Source organism: Hemicordylus capensis, chromosome 4 (genome assembly GCF_027244095.1).
Source record: "Hemicordylus capensis ecotype Gifberg chromosome 4, rHemCap1.1.pri, whole genome shotgun sequence".
In the NCBI taxonomy this organism is placed as follows: Eukaryota; Metazoa; Chordata; class Lepidosauria; order Squamata; family Cordylidae; genus Hemicordylus; species Hemicordylus capensis.
This window is the reverse complement of record NC_069660.1, coordinates 285,198,967-285,214,633: the sequence shown is the minus strand read 5'-3', so window position 1 is coordinate 285,214,633 and position 15,667 is coordinate 285,198,967. Positions and strand designations below refer to the sequence as shown.

General features: G+C 41.9%; 1 protein-coding gene across 1 annotated transcript; it reads left to right on the top strand.

The window, feature by feature from the left end:
- Positions 1-114: 114 nt before the first annotated feature.
- Positions 115-13,468, top strand: RIDA (reactive intermediate imine deaminase A homolog). The gene is made up of 6 exons (XM_053249805.1): positions 115-292; positions 7,032-7,137; positions 7,747-7,801; positions 11,112-11,180; positions 11,821-11,876; positions 12,631-13,468. The coding sequence occupies exons 1-6, from the start codon at positions 228-230 to the stop codon at positions 12,691-12,693; spliced, it is 414 nt and encodes a 137-aa protein (XP_053105780.1). The 5' UTR covers positions 115-227; the 3' UTR covers positions 12,694-13,468.
- The last annotated feature ends 2,199 nt before the right edge of the window (positions 13,469-15,667 follow it).

Here is a 15,667-nt window from a genome sequence, read left to right as displayed (position 1 = left end):
GGCGGAGAAGCCCTGGGGAAGGACCATAGAGAAAGCCCCGCGCAGTTTGGAGGCCTATTAGGCAAATAGGGGCGGGGCGTTGGGGCTCTCAGGCTACCCCTATGAGAGGTAGGAGGGGCGGGCGCTGCCTGCCAGTGCCTGTTGAGTGAGCTGGAAGAGCTGTGTTGTATGCTTGATGCTTAGCAGTTCAGAAGGAACAAAATTCAAGAGCAGCTGCTGCTTTCGCCATGGCCACTTTAGTGAAGAAAATTATCAGCACCGCTAAGGCTCCGGCTGCCATGGGCCCCTACAGGTGCGGTGAACGTGAGAATGGGGACCAGCAGATGCGAACTAACAAAGAGGGACTAGTGAGCTGAGAGAGTACTAGAATAAACATGTTTGGAGCCGACCAGTTTGGAGTAGCATTGTAATAAACAGGTGACTGCTGGTGCACGTGAGTAAGGTAAAGTTGCATCGTCGGGTCGGTGTCGATTCCTGGCGACCACAGACCACCACCTGTGCTTGTCTTTGGTAGAGTACAGGAGGGGTTTTCCCATAGTCTGGGAAACATACCAGTGGTGATTCGAACCAGCAACCTCTGGCTTGGTAGTCAAACCATTTCCCTGCTGTGCCATTAGGTGGATTATACACATGAGTAGTTCTACTGAAAATAATAAGTTAGAAATGACCAACTTGTCCCATTAACTTCAGTGGAACTACTCATGAGTAGCTTAAACGCTGTATATCCACCAACCAAAGACAGCCACAGGAGTTGACACCGACTCGATGGCACACTTTACCTTTACCTTATTTAAATTCCAGAGAAGTAGCTGTGTTAGTCTGTAGAAGCAAAACCAAAGAGGCCTGGGGCATCCAAGACTAGCCTGTTTATTGTTGCAAACACTCTTGTGTGGACTACATTTCTCTGAGTCAGATGCATCAAATGAAGTTGATGTGAATTAGGTTCGTCCCTGGGTCCGCCTTTTAGCCAATCAAACAGACTCAGTGGGAATCATTTAGAGGCTTTTTATTGCTACTGCAGTTTAGCAATAGGTAATCACGGCTTACGCTCTCAAACTGATTACAGTTTGGTTACAGGTGCATCTTACATTTATACAAACAATCTGAATGATGCTGACGCCCTAGACACAGTATACGTGACAACAAAATGGTGGACTAAGTATCTAGTACGCATGCGAATGATTCATTTTTCATCTGGTGATTACTCCTTATTTGGTTAGATCCTGTTTTCTTAACTGTCAGCAAAGAACAGTGAGAACCTTGTGAGAACCAAGTTTCTTAGATACAATTTAGTGGAGAGAGATAATGATGTTGATCATGAGAGGCCGTGATGTCCCTGAGCTGGGCTGGGGTTACTTTAAGTCAGAATGAGGTATTCTAAGTAAAATGGAGTTGCTTTGGTTTTCTAAACACATCAAATTGGAACGTCACTTTCCACAAAGGCCTCTCTTGCAATAGATGGTTTAGTCTTTGAAGTGCCATATGGCTCTTTGATGTTTTGTTTATTGGTCATTTTTACTGTGTAGATTGCTTTGAGAACTTCTGTTGTTGAAAGGTATTGTGTAAATTAAGTGCATCAAGTTGGTGTTGACCACATAGCGACCACATAGATAGATTATCTCCAGGATGATCTGTCTTCAACTTGGCCTTTAAGGTCTCTCAGTGGTGCATTCATTGCTGTTGTAATCGAGTTCATCCACCTTGCTGTTGGTCATCCTCTTCTCTTTCCTTCAACCTTCCCCAGCATTATAGACTTCTCAAGAGAGCTGGGCCTTCACATAATGTGACCCAAGTATGATAATTTGAGCTTGGTCATTTGTTCCTCGAGTGAAAATTCTGGATTGACTTGTTCTATGATACATTTGTTTGTTTTCCTGGCTTTCCATGGTATCCTCAAAAGTCTTCTCCAACACCAAAATTCAAAAGCATCAATCCTTTTTCTATCTTGCTTCTTCAAAGTCCATAGAGTTTTGCATCCATAGAGTGTCACGGGGAAAATCATTGTCTAAACAATCCTAATCTTTGTAGGTGTAGACATGTCACGGCATCAAAACAGCTTTTCCAAGGCCTTCGTTGCAACCCTACCAAGTGCTAGTCTGCGGCGTATTTCTTGACTGCTGGATCCTTTACTGTTGATGGCCGATCCTGAAAGGCAGAAGCTATCCACCACTTCAGTGTCTTCATTGTCAATTCTGAGGCTGTTTGCTGTACCCATTGTCATTAGTTTAGTCTTCTTTACATTTAATTGTTGTCCCATTTTTACACCTGCAGACTGCTCAGATCCTCAAGTGTATATCCCACTCCAAGGATCCATCACTCCATTTATCATATACTAGCTGACCCCGCACAGAGCCGGCGGTTACCACTCTCCCCACCCCCACCTTCTGCCCCAGTCTCCGCTTCCCAGTCTCCATGCCGGGCACAGCCGCCTCTCCTCCCCACCACCACTTCTCCCCTGCACTTCCCAGCTGGACCCGCCACGGCTCCTGGACTCCATGGCTGGGCCTGCAGCTGCCACGGCAACCAATCTTCCTGGGTGTGCATCAGCCAATCAGGCGCCTCCGCCGCCCAGCCAATCAGCTGGGCGCCGGGGACGCACATCCCAAGGCACACCCAGGAGAATTAAATATATAGATGTTCACAAGACTGACTCAAGTCAAAATTGGAATTAAAAGTAAGTGCTCAGGGTAGTTATTTTAAACAACTTTATTCTGTGCACAAGAAACAAATCAAATTGAGTGCAGCAAACATTTTTCACCGACTACCTACACCAACCCCAGGGGGCCCATGAACCCCAAGTTAAGCACCTGTGCTCTGGAATTTAAAAACTGTGATAGATGTTCCTGATGATCCCAGTGTGTGATGTTTTTGCTTTCTTGTGACTTCTCTCCTGACTGGGATATGAATCCTTTGCTTGTGTGTGTGGGTGGCGGGGGGGGGGGGGTTTGTTGTTGTTTGCTGTTTTAAAACCAGAACTGTTGTGCATTGCAACAAAAGTGAAAAGCTACTGGTAGTTTATATACAGTGACTTTTTAATGCAACATCTCTTACTTTACGTGTTTGACAGAATAATCTCTGAGTTACTCAACAACTTGAAATCCATGGTTAATGAGTAATTTTTAGCAGCCCTTGTCTCAGTTAGGTTTTCCTTTAAGTTGCTGTGGACTTAAGGCCTATTAAAAATTACAAGGTTTTCCAAACTAATGAAAGAATATCAATTTGGGTTTCTAAATGTATATGTTGCAGTCCCAGAAACTAAGAGAGAAGAAGTGTTGGGGGTTCTTTTATCATTTTTTTAAAAAATCATTTGAAGTAATACTTTTATTATTTTAGTGATTCCAGTTGTAGCAGAAAAGATTAGAGTTTGTACAGAACATATAGACCTGTGAGTGGTAACTTACTGCTGTTAACTTCTAAGAAATCTATTAAAATTGCTAAAAACAGATTTCAAAGTCACTTTCAATGTGTAATAGGGTGCCTTCTGGACAGACAAAATTTCTAACGAATTAAGAAGGTATAGCAAAGTAAGTCACAGTGATAACTGCTCAATCCTGGAAAAGGCTACTATGTAATTAGAAAATTTCACACATTACACTTGCTTGCCCATCCCCTAAACATGATGGGGCTCATTCTTTCTCTCACCCCCTTCTCCTACTTCCCACTGCATATGTCATGTGTCTACGTTTTTTACAGATTGGAAGACTGACTGTTTAAGTGACAAATATATTTTAAAAATTGAGTTTGGCCACAAATTGCAAGAGGTGTGATACTACACACACACCCCGCCGCTTATAACAAGGAATCTCTTATGTGCGTGTATCTATCTATTATGCAAAAGAGATTTCATTCCCATTTGGGGCCTCTGCTAACTTTAAAACTAGGCATGTATATATAATATGTGTTTGACCACAAATTCCTGCATTGGTGTATAGTACAAACAATGTACATGTGGTTAATAAGTTATGCCATTCATTAATAAATGCTTTTGTTGCAAAATCTCTTGTCTGTGGAAAAACCAAAACTGGATAATTACAGTGCTAGACTGTTTGGCATCTCTTACATAAGTATGTAGATTCTCTGATCATAGCTCATAAAACAAATTCTTCAAAAATGCACAGATTTAATGTTTCATAGGAATCAGTTGCCCTGATACTTTTATATATCTTCCTGAGCCTTTTTAGTTTTTTTAGTCTCTTCTATTTTATATTATCCTTGCCCTGTAGTTCAGGGACCATTCTAGAAATTTGAAGTGAATATATAGTATCCAGGATGAAATACTGCTTGATCAGTGGATTGAAAGGTGAGGTTTTCTATAAAACCTTGTCTTGAAATTAGTGAGAATGTAACACTGATTCAGCATCTCTAATTTATAAACTTGCATATAATACAACTGAATCCTTTTGACAGAAATACCTGATTTGTTGTAACTTTTGATGCAACTCTTCTTATATTCCTTTCTTAAGCAGCCCATAAAACTGCATGCCTCTTCAGTACTGTGGTTGACACCCCTGTCCGGCATTCATTCCTGTGTTCAAGGATGAGGAACTTGTTTGTTCATCTCTTAAACTACGATTATTTTTAATATACGTAAAGCTTCTTGAAATCCTAAAGTAGAAAGTGCTTTCATAGTTGTAATCAGCCCATTGAGTCAGAGTCCATTGAAGTTTGCTGTTACTGCACTTTTCTTTCATTCATTCATTCATTCATTCATTCAGTTAATGAGGACTCTATGGATTAATTAAATAATCCATAAATTAAATTAAAAATAATTAAAAGATTAGATTAAAAAACAGTCACTGTTAAAAAATGCAATGGGGAAAAACCAAACCTTAGAGTCTCTCATCATGACAAGAGCCTGAGTAAGCTGCTGCTGCTGATATAATTATTCTTGAAGAAAATGTTTTTCAGAGTCTGGACCTTTACCTGTTGGTTTAATGGTGCAAAGATATTCCCCTTCCCAACAATATGAACTGCAATTTGACCCTGGTTTCTGTAATATTGTAGATTCTGTTTTGCACACATGTACCTGCTCAGCTTTGGATCAAGCAAGTTGCCAAGGGGTTTCCATATTGCACAAAAGACCAAACTACACATGACGTTAAGCCTGTCATTAATAGATGGGTTTACACCAGAAGTGTTGCTTTTATGTTAAAAAAACCAAAACAGACCACCATCAAAACTGCTCGTGGTGGTAGGGATCCCATCTGAATCAAGGTCATGGGGAAGGAGAGTTAAGCACTGGCTGCTGCACTGTTTTCTCACCAAAAATCCTGCCCCCTGAAGCAACTATGTGCAGCAAATTATTGCAAAGAGCCACTTCAGGAGGGGGTGATCTGGGGCAGAACGGTGACTCAGAAGGAAAGTGCTACCCTACATGTCATGGTACTAATCCAGATGGGGCCTCTTGCAGTTGTTTGGTGGGTTTTTGTTTTGTTTTTTTTAATAAAAGCAGCTCTTGCTGTGTACTTCCTGGTTTAAGCACATCTATTAATGATAGGTTTAATATCATGTGTAGTCTTAGGTGTTGCTATTTGCATGTGTAACTCTGTAAAGGCATGTTCTTACTTCTGTACAACTGATGGTTCTGCTATCTTGCTTCTAGGTACTAGATGCTGAGTAAATGTATGAGAAGAGACAGAGTAGTTTCAGAGGCTCAGTCCTGCAACAAACTGCATATGCAGCCAGAAACGTTAATTATTCTAAATATTTATATCCCTCCCTTTCCCCAAAAACAGGTTTTTGAGGCAGCTTACAAAGAAAAACACAATCTATACTAAAATCTCATAAAAACTGTGAAGTTTATATGTATCTCAGCAGCAATAAAGCAACAGTTCTTGTTCTCATTTGCCAAAGCTTGGGCAAATAAAAACCTGTAAATTTGCAAAGTGATAGAAGTGAGTATACCACACTAATGTTTCTGGGGAGGCCATTCCACAATTGGGGCACTGCCACCAAGCTCTAGTCCCTGGTAGCCACCTCATTACTCCCAATAGCAGCACATCTGGGGCAAGATCTCCAATGAAGATCTTGTTGACCAGCCACATACATATGGAGAAGGAGGCCATTGTCCATGTCGCTTTCCAATACACCCAGTATGGGATATCCCACACCAAAATGGTGAGGTCTTGTTTGATCCTGAAAAGAGAAGGCATCCTTTGCAAACACGAACAACAAAAAATCTTTGAATACTGTATTGTAAGGTCAGTGACAAAGGATGGGAGAATACTGCTTGTTTTTCCGATGGAGGGTGGGGGACACCACATCTAGCGTAAGCCCGAGCCTATTTAATTGTCAGCTAATGAGATTCTTATCCTTTTGCTACATACATTTGGCTTTATTTACCAATTTGTTTTAATTGACTACTCTAATTTTTAATACAATGTTCTGCCAAGGATAGCAGAAAGCTTGGTCCTAGGCTCATTTAAGCTTGTTTGAAAGCTTGCCAATTTACTCCTAGTGTTGGTATCTGCATGCCCCAAGTGAACCAGTGTGTAATAAATTCCAAGACTCCTGTAAAGTTCTGTGACACATCATCCAATATAAATTACCAGGAAGCTACATGTTAGCAAATTATTTGTGTCATGGGTGTGCTGCTAAGACCTGCCATTTTTATGATTAGTGATTAAATAAATGTATTGCAACATCATTTCTTTAATTGGCTTGGAAAAAGCATTGGCGTTGCAAATTGTAACCTGATTAATTACAACCTTTCAACCTAACTTTTCCCTGCAAGTTCCAAACGTCTCACTTAGGGCTGAACCTAGGTGGCCGGTAGCATCTTAAGAGGAATGCCATGGGGGGGGGGGGCTGCTTAACTCCAAGTTGTGTTTTCCAGGTAGTAATCCTGCATTGGGGAAGCAGCTTGTGACTATTTATCAGGATTTCTTAAGTGCTGGATAAATTGTTTCTACATTATGGATGGCAAATCTTTAGGAAATCAAACCAAGCTTTAAAATAACTAAGATGGTAAAATCAATCAATCTCTCTCTCTCTCTCTCTCTCTCTCTCTGAACTGTATCATTGAATATTAGTCAAGCAGTGTTGGTAGACCGGACCATGTATATTGCAGGACAGCTAGGCATGGATCCTTCAAATGGGCAACTTGTACCTGGAGGAGCAAAGGAACAGGCAAAACAGGTGAGCCATAACCAAATAGTGGATCTGATGTGATCATTGGTGCAGCATGCCTTAAGTGTTTAAGGCCATATCCATAAGGCTCAGTTCAGGGGCCAGGTGTACAGTTTCAGCATGCCTCTCCACATGGACAGAATACATCAGCTTACAGCCACATAGCTGCTAGAGTGTACTGCACAGGAAATTATATTGGGTAGGGAGGTACCTGTCTTTTTCAGAACAACTTTTTGTATTCCCAATTGTGTGCTGTAGTGCTGAGCAGAGCATAGTGAGCCACTGTGTAAAATATGCCCTGGAGGGGGCAGTGCAACAAAAGCAGTTGCCATTCATTCATCGATGCTTGCATGCTGGGGCCCCAGTCCAGCGGAAGTTAGTTGCACTTAACTTCCATTGAAATTTATGGAACTGATTGTGTCTAAATTGTTCCATTGGTTTTAATGGAGCTTAATCACAACTTTGGTGTCTTAGCCTTTGCTAAATTATAGGTTGCTGGGGTTTGTATATGTGTGTTTTCCCAATATCTCTTTGTATATACTGGTACTGGCCATGAGCTCTAGGGATGGACAAATCCAACTAAATAACTGAAACTCATTGGTGTGTTTTCCTCATTAGGCCCTTCAAAATATTGGAGAAATTTTGAAAGCTGCAGGCTGTGACTACCATAATGGTGAGTAAGCCTATTCTAAAACAAGTCACTTTGGGAATATTACTTTATATTTGGAGGTGAAAAGAGAGTGGAAAAAGAATAGCAGAGATGCTATCATGTGAATATCTGCAGCACTGGAACCAAGACCATTCCAGCTTCACACTGTGGCACAAGTTCCCAGGTCTTTCAGGTGCTGTCTCTTATTTTGGTCACAGAAGTGTTCAACTTACAACTCTTCTGTTTGATACAAACAACTTGCTGGGCTCCTATTCTGTAGTTTTAAGGTTTTGAAGGTTTCTAGAACTTCACCTTCTCCTTTTGAAAGGATATGTCTGTTCTTCACATGAATGTCTAAATTAATTTGTTACATTAAATTAATTATTAAGTTAATTTAGATTATCTGTGCTGCCAGTGAGCTGACCCATCAGTGATCGCTGCTCTGTATCACTAAGCTGTTCTCCAGGTGACACAGCAGGGAATATTATTGTTGCACCAGGGAAATGGCAATAGCAGACATCTTGCTAGATACTTGCAGACAAAAATGGTAGGATTTTCTTTTACTTTATCTTTGTGCATTAATTGCCCCCCTCACAAATTCTATGCTTCTAATTTGTTTGTGTTTGTGTTTGTTTTATAATCTGCCTCATATAGTCATCTCTGGGCAGTTTATATATGCTTTTAGACATAAGCCCTAAATGGCCCTGGTATTTAAGCGAACACCTTCTACGTTATGAAACCTGGGGCCTATTAAGTTCATCAAAGGAGGTTCATCTGAGGGTGCAGTCAGTTTGCTTGGTGGCAACTTTTATCATTGATCTGGAGCTATGGAACACATTTCCTGTTGATGTTGCTTGTATCTAACAGAAGAGTTGTAAGTTGAACCTTCCTATGACAAAAAAGCACTGCTTCTTCCCTGTTCAGCCAGGTTTGTAGCTGAATTTTTACTGACATTGATTTAAACTGTATTTTGTATATGTTGGTTCTAAAATTTTTGGCTGTTTTTCTTTGTTTGTGAACCACCTAGAGACTTTTGTAATGGGCAGTATATAAATGTATTAAATAAATAATACAGAAAACAAATAAAACCAACAATAAAACCAATAAAATATATTGTTTTTAACTAAAAACCTGAATAATAATAATAACCGACTCAATCTCATTAGCATTACAGGGACATAAATGGGCCTCTATAGGCCAGTGCTGGAATCTCCCTCTGAGCAAAACTGACAGTAAAGCATTAAAGTGAGCCCTAGAGAAGGCCCAACAGAATTTAGATTATAAATATGGAGCAGCAGCAATTCCTGGCCGTGACTTAAAAGTCCTATAAGAGTTTGGGAGGAAAGCAGTCTCATTCTGTAACTCAATAGCAGTAAGATGTTAGTATACCAGAGATTTTGCTCTCTTGAATCCCAGCTCCAACAGATGTTCGGGGTCTAAACCTAACGTGAGTAATTTATTAATTATCCCCGCAGACCAAGCAGGCTGAGGGGTGACTGAGGTATTAGACCTACCGGCTGTAAAAAAAATTTCAGCCAGTAGTTGATGATAATCCTCCAGGTCCTGCTATCCACCTTTAATAGCCATGCCTCTTGCCGGAGTACTGCATTAGCAGTACATTTAAGGGTATTAAACAAGGCTCTAAGAGAGCCAGATTGAATTCTTTCTAACACAGTAAAGTTGTTATAAGGGCCCAATTGTGCTCCATAAGTAAGTTGTGTTAGGGATTTAGCTATAAACAGCCTAATGGCCGCAGGAATAAAGCCTCCACTTCTGGTTCTATAAAATCTAAGTATAGCTGTAGTGCTCCTTTGAGCAGAATCAACTACTGATTGAATATGAGCAGTCAACTTCCCATTGTATTGAAAGACTACACCCAAATACTTAAAACATTTCACCTGATCAATTTTGTGACCATCAATCTGCCAAGAAGAGTTTTTAAACCTATTGTTAAAACACCTTATTTTAGTTTTGGTATAGTTGATGGTTGAATGCTCTTCCTCAAAATGTAGGGCCAAAATTCCTAAAGCCCGCTTTAGTCCAACCTTAGCCTATGATAAAATTACAGCGTCATTTCCATACATAAGAATTGGCAGCTTTTCCCCAGCTAGTTTTGGAGCATGATTGTCTATATTCTGAAGTCGTTTTATGAGAGAGTTGATATAAATATTAAATAAAAAGGGGGCCAATAGGCATCCCTGTCCCACACCTTTCTGTGTAGGAATTACGTTTGACAGATGACCCTCATGACTAAATCTCACTCGGAGACTTGTATTCTCATGAAGCTTAATGATCAGAAGCAATAAACGTTTGTCAATTGTAGTACTAGCAAGTTTTTACCATAGATGCCCCCTAGAAATAGTATCAAAGGCAGCTTTAAAATCAACGAAAGCAGCAAAGAGTGAACCTTTTGCAGATCGCACATTTCTCAATTAAATAACGCAAAATTAGACCGTGATCTATGGTTGATCTGCCATATCTAAAGCCGGCCTGTTCATCTTCTAAATAGCTTTCCTGATCTAACCATTCACATAGTTTAAGACAAAGATGTTTAGTATATAACTAACTAATTATGTTTAGAAGGCTTACTGGTCTGTAATTGGCCGGATCCACTCTACAACCCTTCTTGAAAATATGGACTATAATGGCAAGGCCCCAATCTGGAGGAATTTGAAATTTGGGAAATGGTTTGAGAATAAGGAAACGGGATTTTTTTAATGGATTGATAGTTTTAGGAATGCTTGACATATATTATTTTTTGTTTTGTTAGTCGCATTGGGTTTAGTGAAAGAAAAGCAGGATATAAATTTTATAAACAAATGAATGGCTCGGAAATCATAAGTGGATGAGTCTGAAAAGGGAATGGGTGTGGTATATCTCAGAAGTGTTGAGGGGTCTGTTTCATTAAGACGGAACCTGAATATTTGGAGGCAGGATTGAGATGCTAGAGTAAGTTCCAGAATACCATTGTGCTTGTTGTCTATAGCTATGAGAAGTCTCTAGAGTTTAATGGATTGTTGGGTGTATTGATTATGTGTTTGTAGGAGTGGTTTTTGGGGACAATAAAGCACAAGCGACTTAAGAGGGTTTCCACATACAGATCTGGGAGCAGAAAAATGTGCCCCAAATATATATTCCCATTGCTGGGTCACCTTGGGGAAAATTAGGAACTGATTTAGCCATTTCCCCCAGTCTTCCAATATTGCTCCAAACTTATTTTGTTTCCTGATGGTATAAAACCAAACATCTAAGTCGACATGCATAAGACATACCAAAACATTTTTACAGCTTTATCATTTGAAACTCCTTTATTTCTGATTTTTGTAACTTCCAGTGGTAAAGACTACTGTTCTGATGGCTGACATGAAGGACTTTGATGATGTCAATGAAATCTACAAGCAGTGTAAGTACGGTTGGTGCTGAATGGCATTCACATACTGCCAACTGTGTGCTAAGTCGTGTACAAAACATGGCCTTTGCCAGAGAGCTTGAAAGGCACAGAGAAATGAAGGCCTGATCACTAATTATGGGCATGGTCGTTACTCTGCAATTGTATTTGTTTAACCAAACCCTGTGTCTGTGAGCTTCTTCTTTGTAAGTTCTTTAATGTCAAGTAGGATATTCAGAATGGTGATTCTGCATGGAGGAAATCTGCTTAAAATTAAATTATTTGTAGTTCAAAGGTGCTCTCCTCCCACTGCCTTTGCCTTCCAAAAGTGTACGTGCGTGCAATGGGAAGGGACAATCTTTGCTACTAACCCTGCTCCCCCCCCCCACCGAGGCTTGCGCAGGGAAAAGTGAAAATCCTGCCGCCAGTTGTATGTGCACAATGTTGGTTTGGATGTCCACCACTGAATGTTCTAAGCACAAGGTGTTTAATTCTGTGCTTGCATAGTGCAACACAGAATACACAGAGCCTTGTGTGTAATTAGTGGGGTGGTGGTAGTTCTGATTCTACCCTGTTTGGGGGTAGTACAGTCCAAATAAATAAAATCCATACTTGGTATAGTCAATATATTCATAGAAATATCTTTCTCATACAGTTTTCAAGTGTAACTTCCCTGCCAGAGCAGCTTACCAAGTTGTTGCTCTTCCAAAAGTAAGTGGTGGCTCATTTTCTTCAAAACCCAATTACCTAACTTTTTCATTTCAGTGGGATTACTTTGAGTAACTTTTTTCAGTATATTAACCAGTGTTCTAATCCTACGTGCACAACAGCATCTCCTCCCTGAGTCATAATTGGTGTTGGAAGATGCTGGCACCAAAGATCTCAATCGGCTCCCAATTAGGCAGATCTGAGAGTATGACTGTTCTGATGCCACCTTAATGGTGGGACTTCCCAGAGCAGTCTCTATCCCATTAACAGTAGGCCACATCAGACTGAGTGGCATGAGTTAGCACAGGAGCTCTGCAAACAGAAGGGACCTACATATGGAATTTCTCTTACAATGGAAGGGGCAGCTTTGCCCGCTTGCAGTGGATGAGATATAGTCAAGAACTCCATCATATGCATTCCAATGGCTACAAAATTCCTATTTCCATGGGAAGTATTCAAACTATAATGTCCCCCCTCCCTGCAAAGAAAAAGCAAAGTGGTGCAGAATAAGCTGATTCTGTTTGAATGTGTAATCTGGCTCTTGGGGCCTGCGTAATGTAGTAGACATAGAATTGGATATGGACCAGGAGAACTGAAGTTCAGAACCACATTCTGTCCAAAGGCTTGGAGTGTGGGGGCGGGGTGTTAGAGGAAGCTGTAAGCTACATATCAGCTACCTGAGGAAGGAACAGAGCATCTAAAATGAAGACTCGTATCCTGATCTTCTAACGAAGTTATTTTGACATCTTCTTTGCAGGGTGCACGAGTTGAGATTGAAGCTGTTGCCATCCATGGACCCCTCCAAGATGCTTCAGCATGACTATAAATACATCACTTAACATAGTGGCTGGGGGTTATTAGTCAAGTTCGGTCTTGCTTTTTGTAGGCCTTGGTTCACCAAAGGCAGCCAGTCCCCGGACTAAGCTCTTCTGGCAGACCTTAACACATGTACAGAGCTGTTCTGCCTTCCCCCACCCACCCCCTTGTGCCATGAAGGCTCTAAGCCTATGCAGGATTTGGTATGTATGTACTGCAGAACGGAATGCTAGTTGCTTGGAAACACTTTGGTACTCGAAATAATACTTTGAGTACAGTAGCAAATAGACTGTGAAATGATTAATTAATATGGAAAAGGAAGCTTCAAGCAGTAACTTCTGTAACCCTTCATTAGGATAACAGCATTCTAACTGTGTTATTTTGTACACTACATTAACTGGAACTTAACACTTAGAAGGAAAAACAATGAAGGGTAGACGGACAAGATCATATCTAATGTAGGTAGATTCAGCTTTAACAAATTGAGTTTTGGCCTGTTCTAATTAATTGTTGCTATTTAAGCTAGCACTTGGATGCTACTGACTTTATGGCAAGAGAATGCCCTTTTTGAGATGAACTAACTTCTGTTTCATGTTTTCAAATCATTTCATTACCTGCTGGGAAGATAGCTTGATTTTTCTTTAGCCTCTTGGGGGGAAATAAATCAGTTACTTGAAATGTAACATTTGTAGGCCAAATCTTTTCTTGAAGTATGCTATTCATGCCATGTATCCATGCTTCATTGAATTAAAGGGCAGAGGTTCAGTAGTTATGGTCAACCTGTAAACTTGTGAGTTGATTCAATAATACATCTGCAGCTTTGTGTTACTACTATAGGACTCACTTACTCAAATAAATCAAGCATGGGAGATACCATAACTACAAACAGTTTAAAGAGTTTTCCTGACTTTTTTTTTTTAAGGCAATATAGAACTATGGTTTGGGGCTAAACATAGCCAAGAATCCACACCAGCTTTGAGTTTTTGTTTCCCCTCTGTTCAGGACTCTGCTTTGTAAGTTCATTACCATATCCATGGTGCAAAAGTCTCTTGAGATGATTCAGTGACCCCTAACTGTAGTCTAATAGCCTCTGAATTACCGGCGGCCAAAAAGGGCCCTGCTGCCCCCGCTCCTCCTCCCGGGTGGTGAACAGGGAAGTTTTGCTGCCCGGTTCCCTCCCGCCCCGGCCTGCCACAGGCACCTGGCCTCCACGGGCAGGCTGGGCCTGCCACCGCCGCCTGGCCTCCACGGGTGAGCCGGGCCCGCCACTGCCTGGCCTCCACGGGCGAGCCAGGCTCGCCGCTGGGCCAAGTACCGGCTCCGCGGCCTGCCACTTGCTTCCGCGGCCGCCGCTTGCCTCCCAGTGCCAGCCAGTCCTAGCAGGCTGGCTCGCCATCACCACAGCCTTGCCGCCGCAGCCGGGCCTGCAGGCCCGCCACTGGGCTGAGTACCAGTTCTGTGGCCCGCCACTGGCCGCCGTCACCGCAGTGTCACAGCTGGGCCGGACCAAGTACTGGTTCTGCAGCCCGCCACTGGTCTCCCAGTGCCAGCGAGTCCCAGCAGGCTGGCCGCCACCGCCATTGGCATGTGCATCGACCAATCAGGTGCATCTGCCACCCAGCCAATCAGCTGGGTTGCCGGGACACATCCCCACAGGCACGTTTACCAGAATTAAATATATGGATTATGAGAGGCACAGTCTAGGGATGTGCATGGACCGCAAGCTGAGCTGTGGTCCAAATTTGGACCAGTCCGCCAAACTGCGAATCGAACCACAGACTGGTCTGGCAGTTTGAGGTGGTGCCAGGGGAGCAGCTTGGAGTGGTGGTCATGCTAGTAAGGACCTGTGCCTTCACTTTTAAAGGCACAGGTCCTTACCAGCATGACTTCTGCTCCAAGCAGCTTCCTGCTGTGGTAGGGCCCCTCCCAGCAGCCCATGTGTGGCAATAGCACAGCTCTGTCACTCATCTGGCATCCACACATGCATAGAGGCCAGTTGAACGGCCATCATGGTCAGATATATCGGGTGAGTGATGGAGCTTGCACCGCTGCTGCGGGGAGTGGCAGTCACACTGGTAAGAACCTGCGCCTTTATTTCTAAAGGTGCCACTCACCCACCCTCTCCCCATGCCGCCTCTAACTGCCAGACAGGTCTGCAGACCAGCCCAAATTCGGACTGCACTCTGTGCACACCCCTAGCACAGGCTGCTCCATCTACTCTCACCTTTTGCACCTCCTCTTTAAACCTCCCCACATATCAGCTGAGAAGCAGGGAGAGTGGGTTTTTAAGCCAGCTTCTCAGCTCATGTGTGGAGTTTAAGTTTAAAGCTACTCTCCTCCACACAAGCTGCTCCATCTACTCTTGCCGTGAGATTGGATTGTTTAGCTAGTGACCCCAACTCCATCTTTGGGGGTTAGGACAAACACTCCCAATATTGCAGTTACCATAAATGTTAGCCCAGTCATAACATTTACCTCCTGGTAACCCCCTGTTACCACCTGGATTTCATTTCTTGAACTTTCCTAAGCAGTATAATCTACACAAAATGGCTTTGCCCAGTCAATGATGGACCTTATCAACGTGTGTAGTAGTTTATTCAATGTAAAACTTACTACTTGAATACCTACAGATACCAAATTTGGCATACACAATCCTGTCACTGAATGAATGTACTTTTTACAGTGGAATATACAGGGGGAAGGTGGAAGTGTTTTATATTTTTAGAAGAAATTCTGAATACAATTAACTTCAGATTTAACACTCAGATCTATAAGCATTACACCCAAGAGAAGCAGAAGATCTCTCAGATTCAAATTTACTATGATTCAAGTTTACCATATATGGTAACTATTCCATCAACTGAGTATGGTTTGAAGTTGAAATTCTACAAATTCCAAACTCTGTCTTCCTTAAATCTCCCCACACCATCTGAGATGATGCAGGGAGAGTGGGGTTTTTAGACTAGCTTCACAGTCGA

Coding starts and splice junctions, on each gene's coding strand:
- RIDA (XM_053249805.1), top strand. CDS start 228: ATGGCCACTTTAGTGAAGAAAATTATCAGCACCGCTAAGGCTCCGGCT. Junction 293..7,031: donor GCTGCCATGGGCCCCTACAG/GTGCGGTGAACG, acceptor ATTGAATATTAG/TCAAGCAGTGTTGGTAGACC. Junction 11,877..12,630: donor AAGTTGTTGCTCTTCCAAAA/GTAAGTGGTGGC, acceptor TCTTCTTTGCAG/GGTGCACGAGTTGAGATTGA.